Source organism: Ursus arctos, unplaced genomic scaffold (genome assembly GCF_023065955.2).
Source record: "Ursus arctos isolate Adak ecotype North America unplaced genomic scaffold, UrsArc2.0 scaffold_9, whole genome shotgun sequence".
Classification (NCBI taxonomy): Eukaryota; Metazoa; Chordata; class Mammalia; order Carnivora; family Ursidae; genus Ursus; species Ursus arctos.
Genome location: NW_026623111.1, coordinates 74,313,782 through 74,330,880, shown reverse-complemented (window position 1 = coordinate 74,330,880; position 17,099 = coordinate 74,313,782). Strand labels below are relative to the sequence as shown.

At 33.8% G+C, this 17,099-nt stretch overlaps 1 protein-coding gene across 8 annotated transcripts in view; it reads right to left on the bottom strand.

The window, feature by feature from the left end:
• SMARCAD1 (SWI/SNF-related, matrix-associated actin-dependent regulator of chromatin, subfamily a, containing DEAD/H box 1) overlaps window positions 1–17,099 on the bottom strand; it is a 76,504-nt gene that overhangs the window by 19,425 nt on the left and 39,980 nt on the right. For 7 of the 8 annotated variants that reach the window (XM_026509712.4, XM_026509711.4, XM_048211810.2 and 4 more), the window contains 4 exons: window positions 16,304–16,385; window positions 14,471–14,862; window positions 5,758–5,957; window positions 188–278 (listed from right to left, as the gene is read on the bottom strand). In XM_026509712.4, coding sequence (XP_026365497.1) covers window positions 188–278; window positions 5,758–5,957; window positions 14,471–14,862; window positions 16,304–16,385 — 765 coding nt within the window. Of the gene's footprint in view, window positions 1–187; window positions 279–5,757; window positions 5,958–8,959; window positions 9,058–14,470; window positions 14,863–16,303; window positions 16,386–17,099 lie in introns of those variants that run through there. The other variant, XM_044388076.3, reaches the window with a different exon arrangement.

Below are 17,099 nucleotides of genomic sequence, written 5' to 3'. Positions count from 1 at the left end.
TCATTTTGGGGGGCAATGAGGAGGCTAGAGCTAAGAGAAGCAACAGAAAATTAGAAGGGGTGATTGGGGTATTTAAAATACTGAAGTGAGAGCAAGTAAACTACAGGCGTCAAGGGAAAATTTTATTTTTTAAATGACAGCAAGAACTCCTTTTAATGACAAATCCTAGAAACAGAGTTCTACTTACCATTTCATCTGCCAAAATGCCATTAAGTCCATGTTTATGTACCAATGCCAACCAATTCAAACCAACCTTCTGATAGGGCTTGAGTGACAAACTGGTAAAGAGAGTTATTAAATATTACGGATTTGTACTTCTAATAGTTTTCTCTACTAGCTTTCTGACATGACTGTTAAGTTTACAGCACATACAAAAACGGAAATACCTATGTCTAGTCTTACCTTTTACCTTATGTATACAAGCGATTTATACTTTGTTAAGAAAATTAGCCCAAAACACAATACATTTTTTTTCAATTTTCTCAAATTTTATTTTGTGTTGATTTTTTTTTCCGGCTATAAGAATTACAAAAAAAAACATTTCCATATTCAGTCATAAGGTAATGCTACCAAATTAATTCCATAAAAGATCAGAATATTATGATAACATATTACTAACCTAATATTTCTACTAGAAAATGGTAGTGTATGGATTTGAATTCCACCACATTAAGGAACTTCAAGTATTAGGACAACACAAGCTTAATTTGCCTTTGCTGGGATGACTGAATAAATGTCAATCACCTCTAGTATCAGTGGAATGTGTAATTCTAGAAGGTGTATGTATGTGTATATTTGTGTTTGAACTATGTATGAATGGAAATTTGCTAGACATCAACGAGCATCAGTGAGTAGAAAGTAGCAAGACAGTGTCAAAATCTCATTTAATTTGTAAAGACGTAATTTGGAGATAACTTGTTTGGAAGGTAATATGGAAGGTCATAATGGATGAAAACAGTATTTTTTACCCTAAAAGTTCAAGTGGTTAAAAACTAATAGCAGTTATTACCAAACATATATACAGACACACAAATATCATTTTCGAGCACCACCTCATTTAATCTTTTAACATCCTATAAAGACTGTCTTTTATCATCATTTTAAACAGATGAAAAGCCTGAGGCTAAGTAATTTGCTTGAGGCTGCAGAGCTACAAAGTGTTTTATGGAAGGCTAAGATTTGAACTAAGGAAGTCTATCTCATTCGGAAGTTTATTCTCATACTCGCTAGGTAAGCATACACCCCATATTAAGATGGAAAGCTAGGATAAGGCCATGCGCCTCTCGTTCTCCAGCTTTTATCCTGTCCCCTTAATTTCCTATTACATACATCCTAACTGCACATTGGGAAGGGGTCTGGACATAACTATGGTATAATAAAGTAGTTAAGGGCCAAATCCTAAAATCAATATACATTAATTAGAACAGTTTGTAAACGAGCGGGGGTAGAAAAAATTTCCATCTCAAATCAGAATCTATGCTTCAACTGTAAGGTATGCAATCTGCACAACATTTCTCATTAAAAAAAAGTTAAAAGTACTGGTAGGAAAAAAATCAGCAGTATTACTGAAGTCTTTGTAGTTCCTTTTTAAAAATATCCTTGCCTTCTTGGCAAATATAATTTCTACTGCCACTATGAAAGTAATAATAATATAAAACATGTTATCATAGATATTTTAATTTCCAGATCCAAATGAATTCTTTCTACAATAATGGTGAAAGTAAATACTAATATTGGAATATATACTCTATTCCAGTCACAATGCTATGGGCTTGATATGCATTATTTCTTCATTTAATCTACATTATCAAGCAAGTAAAATTATGACCCCCATTTTACAGATGAGACCATCTCTGGGACTCAGAGAAGGTAAGTTACTTGTCCAAGGTGATATAGCTATCCAAATCCATGTCTGCAGTGGCAAAGACAGTATCCAATCCAGGTCTGATCCAGACCTCATCCCTTCAACAGCAAAACATGAAAAAGTTCTTTCTCTCTGACCCACCCACTCTATGGTCAAAACTGAGTTATTATTTTTGAGTCCTTCCCAAGGCCTCAGTCATCCCACACATATAAGATCCCATTTTACGAAAATGATGAAATTTGATAAGCCTAGGCACAGCACACCATTTATGAATGCATCAAGGGGCCAGTATGCTATCCCAACATCAATCTATCACAAGTAGCCAAGAAATATTGAGAAACTAGTGTAACTGTTAGAATATTCTTCACTACACACAAAACTTCAAAAAGTGATGAAGGAATTTTGAGAAGCATCTACTATATAGAATTTTTTGATCAAATAAAACGGTCTCATCCATAATCACAAAGCAGCTCTGGTGGCTGTTTTTGATCAGGACATTCAATAGTTTTGTTATAATATTTTCTTTAAATTGCAAGTATTTGTGTGTGTGTATGTGTGCTTGTTTGTGTGTATATCTGTATATCTGAGTGTGAATGTGCTCTCTACTGGATTTATCTAAGCTACAAGAAACTTTTTGTTGCTTAGTATCCCAAGGGTGCTGCCCATCAACATATCCTTTCTTCAGAATGCAAAAGATCAATGAAAACGCAATTTTGACAAGGACGTTTTAAATCTAATTCACTTGTTATGACAAATTTTTAAAACAGGGCAGCTGTATTCTTTCTCTAGCAGGGTCTAATACTTAGATGTTGTACAATCGTACCTTCCATTTATTCAATTTATGACATTCTGTGGTTTTCTAAGAATTTTCATGACTGCATATGAACCCCAAACACCAGTTTACAGGTAAGAAAGTAATCTGTCCAGGGTTACCCAAATGGCAAGAACTGAGGCCCAGGCCTTCTGAATTAGTTAAGTGCTCTCTTCTCATTAGCGGACTATAAACACCTTTAAACTGAAGGTTTATCTTACCTCCTACGGAAAAAAATGATTTTATGATTTAAAATTTTCTGAGATCATAAAAGGAAATGAGGCAGCATGTTATTTTGAAGGTACTTGTTTTATGTTAGGAGAAAAAAATCCTTCCAAACAGTTATGATTTCTTTTCAGAGTGAAAATTAAACTGGGTTTAAATCTCCTGCCAGAGAAACTAGTATCAAAATTATTTTGAAAGGTGAGAAAAGCCTGAAATGGAAACAACAGGAGTCCATACAACATGCTAACTTTGATTTTAAAATGCAGGAATAGTTTAGGGAAACTTGTTGCAAGTAGTTCATATGAAACAAGTTTAGGGATACTAGCTGACCAAAAGTTTATGTCCCAACACAGTTGCTGAAAATACTACCACAACATTAGTTTGTACTAAGAGTAGTACCCAAACTACTAAAATATTTCCATCCTAGTACTTTGTTAGTCCAATCACATCTGCAGTACTGATTTGCATTCACATCACTGTCAAATGGCTTCATAGCAACTGTTTACAACAGGAGAGAAACCGATCCTGTCAAGCTGAGGACAAAACAGAAAAACCTCAGGTAGATTCAGCCCAGAAAGACCGGACACATATAATTAAATATATTGTATACTGAGCAACTGAGAAACGTTTTCAGTTAAAACAATTTAAACCCAATACATTTTAGATAAAAAGCTAAGGTCTGAAAGATGGCTACATTAATGGTAGGAATAAAGAGGGAGAAACACTGATTTTTTTTTTCCTTTTCGCTCACAGTATTATATTTTAACTTTAGGCATCTTTAGTTTTGACATTTTAAAATAAAAATTATGAATGTAATGGTTTTGAGATATATGCGAGACATTTTATTTTCCTCTGCCAAGACTTTATTTTTATTAAGGATGTTGGTATGTCTGTATGTCCCTAATCTCTAAAAGGCAATTTTTTTGTTATAATTCATATAAATTTGTAATAAGAAAATAAACAGTTAACATAATTTCACTGCAAGGAATTGGTTCTGTTAAGAAAAGCAGGATAGCTTAGTCATCAGGTTAGCTGAACATTTTCCTCCATGCTAATGAATCCTTTCCCAAGGCAAGGCAACTCCTTTGCAAGTCTCTGTGCTAAGCAGCGATGATGCCTGGCCAGTATACCAAGTAAAACTGCTTGTGTAACTCTTACCTTGGCTAAAAATAAAAACCAAGACAACAAATTTCACCCCCTAAAAGTGCATTTAAATAAACTCTAAAGAAACTATCACACAGGTGTTTAAAAGTTATATTTTGGGCTAGAGCACTTTTAAAAAAGAGCTATTTTTCTCATCTATCATATATTTCATCAAAAAATTCCTCCGCCTAATGGAAAGGATAGTTTATTACCTGATCATACTATTTACAAGTAACAGGACTTTGTGGATGTGGGTTTAAGAGAGAAATTTTTTAAGTGATGCAATAAAGCACTTGATTTTTTAAAATCCAAATTATGATAAAGTAGACTCAACTGGGTAAGTCTTGTAGAGTGAAGAACTCCCCATATCCAATGCTGTAGAACAAGAAGGAGCAGCTCCAACTACACTTTTAGGAGATGAATTTGCTGACATGGCCATAGTTCTTTCTACGCAACAGAGAAAAGAGCTTCTTTGTGGGAACTGCATCACGTTTCCCTACACCATCCCATAGCACCCTAGAAGGGCACAGAAAAGATTGTAGCTTACTATTAAAGGCCAGTAACCATACCTTGACTTTTCATTAACCAATGATCAGCAAATATGCTTTGATCATTAACTAGAAAAATGCGAAAATAAGTAAATAAAATCATCAACTAAGGTAATTAATTTTAATGAGGCCCTAGTGCTAATTTATTAAATACCTATCAGAAATATTCTGAACAGATGTAACTCATTTTTAATGTTGCATAACACTACATAGCATGGCTATACCATAATCCAGTCTAACTATTCATACCATAATTCATTCTATTCTGATTTTAGGAAATTGGATTGTCTCTATGTTTTTGTCACTATAAATAGTATCACAGTAAACAATTTTATACATTTCTTAAGAAGGAAGTATTCTAAATAGTTCTGAGCCCCCAAACCACTTAAAAATAAACTTTTAAGGGAAGTTCAAAACAATCTCCCCATCCCAGTATCCCAACACCATGCAAAATGGGGGTAGTTCACAATTATAAAATGACATTTTAATATGTACTGGTTGTTGTATGAGGTTTTTATTGAAAATAATTTAGTGTCTATTTTTTGTAAGAATTCTGACAAGGCATTTCACTGACAGCAGTTTTGGGAAATACACTTTTTATAATCCTTCCTTATATAATCTATTTAATAAGTGTCCTTTTCATTTCTGATTGTTTCTACTCCAAAAAGAGATTAAAAAATATGGGCTTTTTAAAGCATTTAAAACATTACATCACAGATACAGGATAGTCTAATCATTTCATTTTATTTATGACTAAAAAGAAATTGAGCTAAATTTTTTTCATTGATGTAATTAAGCAGCTGACTTTCTGAAGCACCATACTGTGTAAAGGGATAGCTAAAACCAGCTTTTCAGTTTTTGTGATTATATATGAAATTATCTGTCATGAGACAAGGAAAACAGGTCACATAAGATCGTAACATTTGCTCCCTCTAACTTATGATGATATAATGGAGTAAAATACCCGTGGCACGGTGGGGGGGTATTGATAAAAAACAATTCCTATATCACTTATGTGTCATTACAGGAAACCTGAGGCTTCCCTTCTAACATTAGTTTTCATAAAACTTCCACATTTAAGTTCTCTAGGCACAACACAGAAATAAGTTCAGAATTTTTATACAGCTGAGATAAAGGAAGAAACAGGTAAGTACAACAAATATTACCTCTGGTTTAGAATGGAGGGTTGTTCTATGTTCCATCCACCTCCATTTCCAGTGAGCATCGTAACTTGTTTTGTCAATTTATTTGAAATGTCTTCACATTTGTTCATAAGTCTTATAACTACATCCCTTTCCTGGATCAGTGTTTTACAATGCCATATCAAATCTTCTGATAAGCCATTAGTTTTGGACATCTTTGTGAACTATGGCATAAGAAGAAAAATAATTTAATAGTTCAGACCTAGTAAATAAAAATCCAGTATCAATTTCTTTCTTTCTGAGGGAAAAAAATTTGTTAATTTAATTAAACTTTTACTAATGACATTAAATCAAGTGCTAAGAGAAGCTTTTCTTCACGTCTACATTTGAATTTCCATGCTTCTCTTTGATAAGTCAAACTCACCATATTGAAATAAAATCTATCTTTCTCCCCAAAACGCACAATCTCAAGTTACTTCGCCCCTAGTAGCTGTTCTCTTATAGAAGAAACTCTCAAGTAATCGTTAATGTCTTCTATGAAGTTTTGTTTTAAAAAAATCTCAGATTCATCTTTATCACCAAAGGAATGGCACCAAGTATAATAACTGTATACCTAAAATCTCGCCTTCATTTTCGTCCCTTCCCATGACTATGACATATTATGTTTCAGAACATATGATCACAGCGTATCTAAATTCACAGAGAAGCTCAAGTAATAGAAATCCAACACTTACGGGATATACAAGATAAGTTCATAAAAAATGCATTATAATGATATACTTTTTTCATATCTAATCTAGAAAAGGTTGGAAAGAAATAAAATTTCCAATCTATTCCAAAGCAGGATTAAAAAACAAAACCTTACTAGCACTTCACAAAATGGCACTGTGAAATAGTTACTTACACACGATTTTACATCTTCAGAAGGGCAACATTAACAATCACAATGTGATCTCCCACTTTGTGCTTTTCAGGGAAAAGATTTATAGACAAACACCAGGATATATAAGAATCAGTGCCTTGAAGATTTTAAGGAGGTTCTGTTAGAACTTTTTTTTAAAAGATTTATTTTGAGAGACAGAGAACAAAAGCAAGGGGGATGAGCAGAGGGAGAGGGAGAAGCAGACTCCCCACTGAACAGGGAGTCCGATGCTGGGCTGATGCCAGGGCTCGATCCCAAGACCCTGGGATCATGACCCCAACCCAAGGCAGATGCTTTTTACCAACTAAGCCATCCAGGCGCCCCTCTATTAGAACTTCTAATTAAGTATTTTTAGGGTTCCTGGGTGGCTCAGTTCATTAAGTGGTCTGGCTCTTGATTTTGGCTCAGGTCAATGGTCTCAGGGTCCTGGGACCAAGTCCTGGGATCAAGCCCCAAGGTGTGCCACACCAGAATTGGGGCTCTGTGCTCAGTGGGGAGTCTGCCCGAGGATTCTCTTTCCTTCTGCCACTCCCTGCCATTTGTGCTCTCCATCTCTTTCAATAAATAAGTAAATCTTTTTTTAAAAATAAATAAATTTTTAAATGGAACTCTAAAATTATAGATCAGAAACCCAATCTAATGCCTGTTGGGGGTAAATGTGTAAATGTAGGTTTGTGATGTGTACGTGTGTTAAGAGAACAAGAATAACCAGGAAATAAAGAAGAAACATGTACTGTGTACCATGTATGTGCTAGAAACTACTAGATAGCTCTTTTATTCACTAGCTCATTAAATCTTCACAATAAACGAAGATCAATTCACCAATTCTGGAAGAATAAACCAAGGTTCAATTTCCAAGGTCATCAAGTAGGGTAAGATTTCAAAGTCCATACTGTTTTCTTTTCACTAAAATTAGTACCTCCCTAAGTTTAAAACAAAACAAAACAAAAAGACCTTAAAAGTTTAAAAAAACAAAATTTTTTTTCTGTAAACATCTACCATTTACTATATTCTAATTTTTTAGAAAATAGTACACTGGCTGGTGAAGACACCTGATACGTAGACACAGTCCCCGTCCTTATGTGGTTTATAGTCATTGGGCAAGACACGCAACCCATAATTTTAAGTGTAACGGCTTCTATTACAAGGGAAAGAACAAAATTTCATGGGCACTTCCCAAAGAGACTAATATAATCTAGGATCTAGAAAGTTCTTTCAGAGTAATAAGGCCAAAAATAAGAAAGAACTATTATAACCCAAAGAAGATCAATTATGTCAGAATCTAGAGAAGAGATAAACTAACATTACAAAAAAAGAAACCACCAGACATAATCCTCCTGATGAAAGAAAGTATCAACAACCATGTACAGGAGTGGTAGGAGCATTTAACCTTCCAGTTGTAATTTTACAGAAAAACCTGATCCAGAGGAATGTGTTAAACTATACCAAGGAGGTATAAGCAGAAAAATATAGACAGGGAAGCTGTAGAACAAATGATCCAGTTCCTTCACCAAAGATATTAGAGGAAGAGAGAGGGATGGGGAAACCTATAGGTTAAGAGACTTGAAGACTGATATCAATCTCAGTATGTGGACCCTATTTAATGGATTCTAATTCAACTTACTCAGAAAAAAAATTTATGGCATTTATTAGAAACAATTTGAACTCTGAATGGATATTTTCTAATATTAAGGAATTATTGATGATTTTTATTAGGTGTGACAATGTAGTTTAGTTTAAGGAAAAAAATCTTTTTTATATATATTTCAATTTTTATGGATAAAATGAACTCTGAGATTTGCTACAAAGTAGTATGAGAAGGAAGGAGGTGGATGAGGATAAAGATGAAAAAAGATCAGACATCAGCCAGGAACTGAAGAAGCTGATGAGAACATGGGGGTTTACTACACTATTCTAAGTTGTATGTTTGAAATTCTTGTAGGGGAAATGAAGGAGAGTACAGAAGGTAACTCTTATTTCAGGATACTGCATCAGATTGAGTTGGTTACTAAGATTTTTAAATGAACTTGACATTTTGGTTATTTCTGCTGAAGTCAAAACTTATCTTCCTGGCGCTTCCTATTGTCCCTACCCTTCCTCCCATATAACCCAACCGACATTAGAGATGATCCAAATTATTGCTGCTAGTTTAGAATTTAAATCTATCTAGTAGTAATACACTGTCCATGAATGTAAAACGCCAGATTTTCAAGGAAAAAGTTTCACTAAAAGACAAAGTTGTTAGGATTTGGTCCAGTTATGAGTTAACAGTAAACCCAAATCAGGGGTTTAAATAAAACGTACGTTTATTTCTCTTCCATGTAAATGAAGACCTGTAGAAGCACTTCAGATTTGGTATGATGGTTCCCAAGTCAAGGATTTTTCTACTTTGTTGCTTCACATCCTCAATATGTGGGGTTCCTGCCACCGCAATGACATCTTAATCAACAGGAAAAAGGGATCCTATTAAGGACACTTTCCAAAAGTCTAATATACTTCTGCTTACATCCCATTGGACAGAATTTTGTCAAATTACCACAATGAAGGCTGAAAAACGTTGTCCTAATTGACTGTGGGTAATGTAAACAGCCATAAATCTGTTTAAAAGCCCAGAAGGAGTTTTAAAATAAAGAAAAACTTACCCAAAAAAGTTCCATTCAAGAAAATTGTAACAGTTTCTTAGCATTTCACTAGTAACATACACAACACTTCCCATGCAAAATATTGTGGATATCTGCAGCTAACATTTTCTAAGAACTGGGCAACTAAATGGGCGTTTACTCCATTTAATCCTTAGAAGTCCCACCGGTCAGTACCATGATTACACCCATTAGAGATGAAGAAATGGAGAATAAGAACTTGCTGAAGGTCAGATAAACTGCTGGAAATGTCAGAATTGGGATGCAAAGCCAGGTCATCTAGCTCCACTATATAATTCACCCACCTCTACCTCTTACTATGTACTCATAAAACCAAGGGAATAAAGAGGCATGCGTGAAATTCAGGAAGAAGAGATCCTACGCGAGAGAGACAAGGATTCCTGAGGATGTCAGGGAAATGAGAGCCCAAAGCCACAGATGAATAGCAGGCCCAAAATCCAACCAGTGCAAACCAAAGCAGGTCATTAAGATCCTGAGGAGACTTTCTTAGGAAGATGAAACTGATGGAATACCTGAAGTGCCTAAAAACTGAGGGGAAATTTAGACAACTGAGGAAAATTTTAGAGTTGAAATAATAAATATATAGAAAATTAAGCAAACAGAAAAATCAAGACAACTAATACCTAGAGAAAACAAAATGCTAAGCTAAGAAAGGCATTTATATAGTGACAACAGTGTAGATAACTAAACAATGATCTTCAAAATTATCCTATTACTAACTTCTATTAGTAGGACCGGGGAACAGGAAATGGGCATGGGAGGTGAGACTGACAATGAGAGTTAATCTCACCACAGTGTTATACTGTCATGTCAACAAATAAGACTTAAAACAAAAATAAAACATAGCTTTATGCTTATATTACCTAGAGATATGGAAATGATAAGAATCAGACAAAAGAAGTGAGAGCAGTTATTTGCAGTGTGGGAAACCGGCTGGAGAAGGGGATGGATATGGATTTTTGGAGGGAACAGCATGTAGAATTATTTAACTTGCTAATCTAAATACATAAATAATAAAAATCAAAACTTAAATCTCAATACGTAATTCCACAATATCTTCATTAGTGGTGTATGTTTTTGTGTGAGAGAGAGAGAGAGAAAGAGAGACAGACAGACAGACGGGCCAGCTGGCACTAAGGAAATATGTAAGAACACTCCACTGTTGTTACTGTTTTCTGAAGACAAAATGCATGTAAGAATCCTATAAGTTACTTAGCCTCAACAAAAAAAGGATTTAAGAAATGTAAATACTCTGTAAATACAGGATCTGCTAGTAAATCTAAAGTTTGCTCATGAGCATAAAAAATACGGTCCTATTTATATAATATGAAATATACAAATCGACACACAAATAGATGCTCAATACAGTCTCAGGTGGTGCGTATCTTTGGCAGAATTTTCGCTTATTTTCTTCTTTGTTATTGCAGGTACTGTTTTATTTTAGACAAAGAAAAATCATTCCTCAAAAAGTGATAAAGCCTTTTTTTCTTATTTTTCGGGTGGAAGGAAAAAAAAAGAAAGCAATTCCTACTTGCTGGATAATAGTGTGGGAAAAAAAAGAATATCAATATGGCCCTGATTACAATCACTTTGATTTAAAACTCAAGTATCACTCTAAAGACTTTTCTTTTAACAACAGTCACAAATTGAAGTACCTCTCTCCCTCCACAGAGTGTCACTCTTACAATACAAATATTTTTGAATTTGGATAGGAAGTGGGGAATTGTTTAAAACCAGATTTACCCCCTCACCTAACAAGTAACATTTTTGAGGACAGAGTCCTAATCCTATTCACAGATATAAATACATGGCAGCAGCCAACAAAGTGCTCAAAATGCATTTATAATTTTTTTATAAATGTTTATCAACTAACACAAATTAAAATGCTGAATTTACTGAAAATCATCCTATCAGGAAGTAACAGGCATTACAATGCTTTAAGTGACAAACTTAAGCAGTTTATAATAACAACTAGGAAAACAAAGTAAAAAAGAAAACGGGTGGTCCAAGTTACTAGTAGGCGCAAACAGCACAATGAGGAGCATAAAGTGTTTCTGACATGAACAAAAAACCTGGGTTATGTGGTTAACGATCAAGAAAAACTGCATCTACACCAACCTAAATGTTAAGGAAGTAGATGCATATATGAAAAAAGTTCTTAGGTTGAGTTATCCATGAATGAGTAACTCATGAATCTTGCTTTGGTCAGCATACATCACATCCTGATTAAAGTATAAAGATGCAACATCATAAGATTATCACAGATGTAACAGTGTCCCCACCCTAATTTGCACAAGGCTAAACAAAAACTCAGTAAGTGGTTGGTGAACTGATGCTATCAAATGCGTGAAATCTGGCAACTAAAATCCCAATTTTACCACCTTAACAGTAAATGTTAAACTGACATCATTGGCTTGCTGTATTTCCAAAGTCTACAGGATTTGATGTTGTGGTTTCTTATAATAAACACATACTTTACTACTATTAAGCAGAAAAATAAGATGGAAAAATTATGAAAAAAATTTGACAAACAGTATTTAAATTCTGATTCAAAGAAAACAATAGGTGTAAAGCTGCAAACACAAACACTCTCATACACAATGCACTTATTTTGTTAAATAAATTTTACTCATGTAAAATAGGGTGACTAGAATATCCTACAGCATTTAATGTTTAAAAATTGTAATTCTCTGACAAGGAAAGTCATAACTGAGGTACTTTTCTAATTTTGTTTTAAACGGCACTGCAAACATAATTTTCACATTCAAACTGTTTTTATAAGACAATGAAATACTAATGACTACATTTAACCTACCAATGTTATAGACTTCAGTTTCAACAAAAATTGTAATTAAAACGTATGTGTACTTGATTTGTTGGCTCAGTATGCATTTTTAAATGAAATATAAATGACTTCTGAAGTTCTGACAAATTCCCCAATCCTTAAGACCAAATAAGCTTCAACAATGTTAAGACTTTACTAGACATTTACATGCTGTTCTTAATATACAATGCCATGTAATTTTCATCAAAGTATGACTGAGTGTCATAATTAAATTTTCAACTAATTCTCACAGGAATTTCTAAAAATAGTAGCTATGAAAACAAAAGTAAATGTTTTCTCTTTTGTTTCTTTCTGAAGTTGTTTATATGTACATTAAACAACCTTTCTGAATAACAGGAAAGGAATATATCATATACAGTTTTTTACTAGGATGTACATTTATTTTTACCTTTGATGATTTTAAAATGAAATTGTTCTCTAAATCAGTCACACCGAAAATTCTAAAGTGATTGAAAGTAGAAGCTTAAAGTTCTACACAAATTAAAATTCAAAGCTTATAAACACAGATGTGCCAATGTTAACTGTTCATTTCCAAAAACTCTTCATTTACCTACATCTTTCAGGACAAGTAGCAAGTTTACTTTTTAAATGTTACATAAAATAACCAACATTTAAATAAACAGCTAGCAAAAAATATCATCTTTGTGTTCAATTTTTAGAGAGGGGGAAAGATACAGTAGATTTATGTAGGCAAAGCATGATCTACAAAAATTTCATGTTGAGACTAATTTAAACTACGCCATTAATTAGTAGGGGAAATATGTTTTCTACCCGTTAAGTTGAATATTTTTAAAAAGCATCTGGCACATATGAGTCTGGTATAATTTACTTTTACCATAAGATATTTGAGCAAGTAGTTACAGTTACTAAATACAGTGGTGTAGATAATTGCATTCCTTATTAAATAAATTAGAATCCCAACAAGCCTGAGCAACTGACTCTGCAATAACATAGGAGACCATTAAAGATTAAAAGAAAGAAGAAAAGAATGAAAAGAAGAACAAGAAAGCCCTTCAGCAAATACTTCAACAAATAAATCACTCAGGCAAAGCCGAACAAGTTTTGAAAGGACCTGCTTTAACAGATGTTCTCTGGAAAAGCAAAGGCTTTAGGCAAAAAGAATGGCTTTATTTATTTTATTTTTTTAAGCTACGAAATACTAGTAATGTTGTTTCTTTATTTTTCAAATATCTTAATTTTTAAAAAAATGCTTTTTAGAACCACTGTTTAGGGACCCTCCCATACTACCAGTTTAAAGACACTTATTAAGGGAACTTATGCTCTTACAGATTTGTCACAAGTATAAAATTAACCACAAAACAACTTTACTCTCTAAGATAGGGAATAAATCTTCCTTAACATTTCTAAAGCTTCAAGAGGCACTTCATCTTCTAAAGCTTCTAAATCCATATTGCTTTCACAGCAGGGCCTGTATATAACTCATGCTATAAAAGCCCACATACTCACAAAAGTCAAGGCAAAATTTAAAAGACAGAGTTCTTATCACTCTGTATGAATAAAATTTGCTCACTGCTGACACTTACAAAACTCAAAATACAAGTATTTTGGATAATGCTTGTTTATAGGAAATCGAATTCCATAAAATGATCATGCAAATTGTACTTACCAGTTACTTATGCCTTCCCTTCACCTAACGCTTGAATCCTAGGCTTCACACACTTTTCTATCTTTTCCAATTAAAAACGCTGCAGCCTGCTACATGCCACAAAATGGCCGTGTTGTTTAACCAAGAAAAACATGTTAGAGATTGAGCTGTCATTTTTCAAAGAGAAAGAAAATAAACTCTTGCTTCTTTTGTAGTGAAGCATAAAACACTTAGGCTGGCATTTTGAATCATGGAGCTCCCCTGGACGTTGCTATTGCTCTTCAAGTAGCTGTAGTAAAATTTCTGCCACATTCTTGCTTTCTGCATGGTGTCTCAGCATAACAGATCAGAACAGGCTAGCAAACAACTCCTTCCTAAATGTAAGCTCTAATTTCTTCTTCTGCAGTGAAATGAACCAAGTTTCTATGCAAAAGAATGAGTGACAGTATGCCCAGCCAATCAGCTTGGGGTTTTTCAGGAAAATCACCCCTTAATTCATTCAAAATTAGGTCATATGACACTATTTGAAATACTATTGGCTTACAATGAAAGTAATGTTTGCCTCTACACAGGATAAGGCCACCCATCTATGCTTCCCTGGGCTGAAGACACCTTGACTATAAACGGTACTGTGAGTTAAACACACACACACACACACACACACACACACACACACAGAGGAAAAAAAAATAATGTAGCCTCACCAGAGCTTCCCAACTGTTAAAGGGCCGGAGTTCTGTTATCTTCTGAGCCTTTTTCTGAGAACACTGAGGAATCAAAGTAAGTTCACCAATTGAAGCATCTTGAAGAAAGTGAAGGATTTTACCCTTATAGCCGTCCTCCATCACTTCTTCACCGCTACTGTAGTCCTCGTCTAGTGAGCTACCCACATCAGAGCCCGAATCGTATTCAGAGTCTTCAATAACTCTCTTAGGATTAAATACATTTTTTTTACGTTTCTTGTTAAAACCATTTTGTGGTTTCATGGAACATTTCTGTTTCAGTTTTGTTTTAGCTGCATTTTTAGGGTAATTCTGACTTCTTGAAGAAGCTTCTTTTCCATTTGGAAATTCACTTTGTGAAGCATACTGCATATCTGTGTAGAAAGAAAGACAAAAATGACTAAGATATAAATTAAATATAAAAATATAAGCCCTCAAATAAGATAAAAAATTACCTAAACATGTTATTTTCCTTTCGAATACAGAATTCAACCATAATTTGTTAAATCTTGATATGATTTAAAGAGAAATACTGAAGTGGAAGTTGTACAATGAGTTGAAATAGTTTCAAAAACAGATAGTAACTTTAAAAAAAAGAATAAAACCCCCCATATTCTAACAAAGGTCCTGAGAATACAAATGGCAGCTGCAATTCTGTGAGATATCCTAGGTGCTACTTAGTAGCAGCCCCATCTCCATGTCAACACTGACGTATAGCAAAAACATGTTCACCTAAATTAAAACCATCCCTATTATATTAATTTTCCATCACCATGTCCATCTGTTGAAATATACTATTATTTAAAAACACTGCTACTTTATCACTAGTTAACCTATCATACTCCATAGATTTCTAAGATGTCTGTGATTGAAGAGAACTCTGTTATTTCTTACCAGTTAATCTATAACACAATACTTTACTGTTTAGAATGTTTGTTTTACTTACTCGAAGAGCTCTCAGACATACACACTGATTACCATACATTCATTCTTGTACATACATAAAAGAGAAAAATAAATTGGATAAGGTAGTCCTCAAATTCTTCACATTCATAATCTATCTCTTTTGAATCATTTTCAGATGCAGAATTGGTGATATTGGTGGCTTTCTTTCTTCCACACAGTATCACTCTCTGTGCCATCAAGAGCGCTGGTACTAAGATATTTCTTAAAAGAACTTATTAAACAACAAAACCAAAAACCCTAAAGCCACTGTACTGGGCTTTTTAAGCTGGTTTTGCAATCAAGCAGGAATCAATCAGATCAGCTCTTCATAAGGATGTTACATGTGATTCAACTCTTCTTCACTACTTCTCCTCTAACATCTAGTTCTGAAAGTTAAAAGTGCTCCAGTACAGGTTTAGGGACTTTCTGCCATGCCAGTGAAATTCATCTTTTAGGTTTTTGATACTGGTGCTTCTGATATTCATGTAAGACAGCAGGCTAGGATACCTACTTTACAGTGATTATAAACCACCAGCCATCCTAAAAGCCATCCTGCGAGCTGCTAAAATACAAAAAATGTTCCTTTTATATTCAGTAAAACATGGCAATTTAAAAGTAGCCTTAACTATCAAAAAAAAAAAAAAAAAGCCAAATGGAAAAAGATATTTACTATTTCACTTTACACTGCCATTAAAGAACAGGCCAAAACACTTGGAAACTGGTCATTTAAAAATTTTTTACATCATTATTTCCAAGATTTTTTATAATCCCATTTTCTGATTATTAGCTAATAGGTTTACATTTTCTTATATACCAAAATACAGAACATAACAGGAAGTATGTGTTTTCCAGGACAGAAGAGCTAATTACCTTGGTCTTCTGCAAACACTTTTAAAGATTCTAAAGCTTCTGTGTACATCCATTCATGTTCCTTGAGTACTTCCCTTAGTTCCTAGAAATAAGTCATTGATCTTTTTATTAAAAATCTAAAATTAACAACTTGTAAAAAAAATTTTTATGCTCTTTTAAAATTAAGTAAATCACTTGAAAATTCGTATCTGATTATTTCACATGTTTATATGCAGCTTTAAAAATGCTTTCTGTGTATATAAAATTTCACCTCTGCGAATTTGTAAGTCTTCAAAGGAAAGGAAGCTAGACTTTTTCTGCATTTCTACTCTCCCTATGAAGTGCTCTGACCACAAGAGGATCAAAAATGTTTCTTCAATTAAACTTCACCATGCCGCTAGGCTTTTTACAAACTGCCAACTTCAAAACATAATAGTTTCAACACATGTAAAGAACCAACATAACAACAAGATTTTGCATTTAGCTTATCAGAACTCAGATGTGCTACCTGTGCATACAGCTGAATAAATCAATGCGAGTGTGAATATATTCTAAATGTTAAACAAATAATGTGCTTCTCCACACAACAGGTGATTCGAAGAGAAGCAAGCTTGGCATGAATCTTTATATATAGACTCTGGAAGTAGTCTTACTACTTAGCAAGTAGAACAAAGCTTATAGAATACTAAAATACTGAAATGCAGTATTATACTTTAAAATTCTTTTTTTTTAAGTTTCTTTATTTTTTTAGTAATCTCTACACCAAATGTGAGGCTCGAACCCAGGATCCTGAGATCAAGAATCACACTTTTCTGAC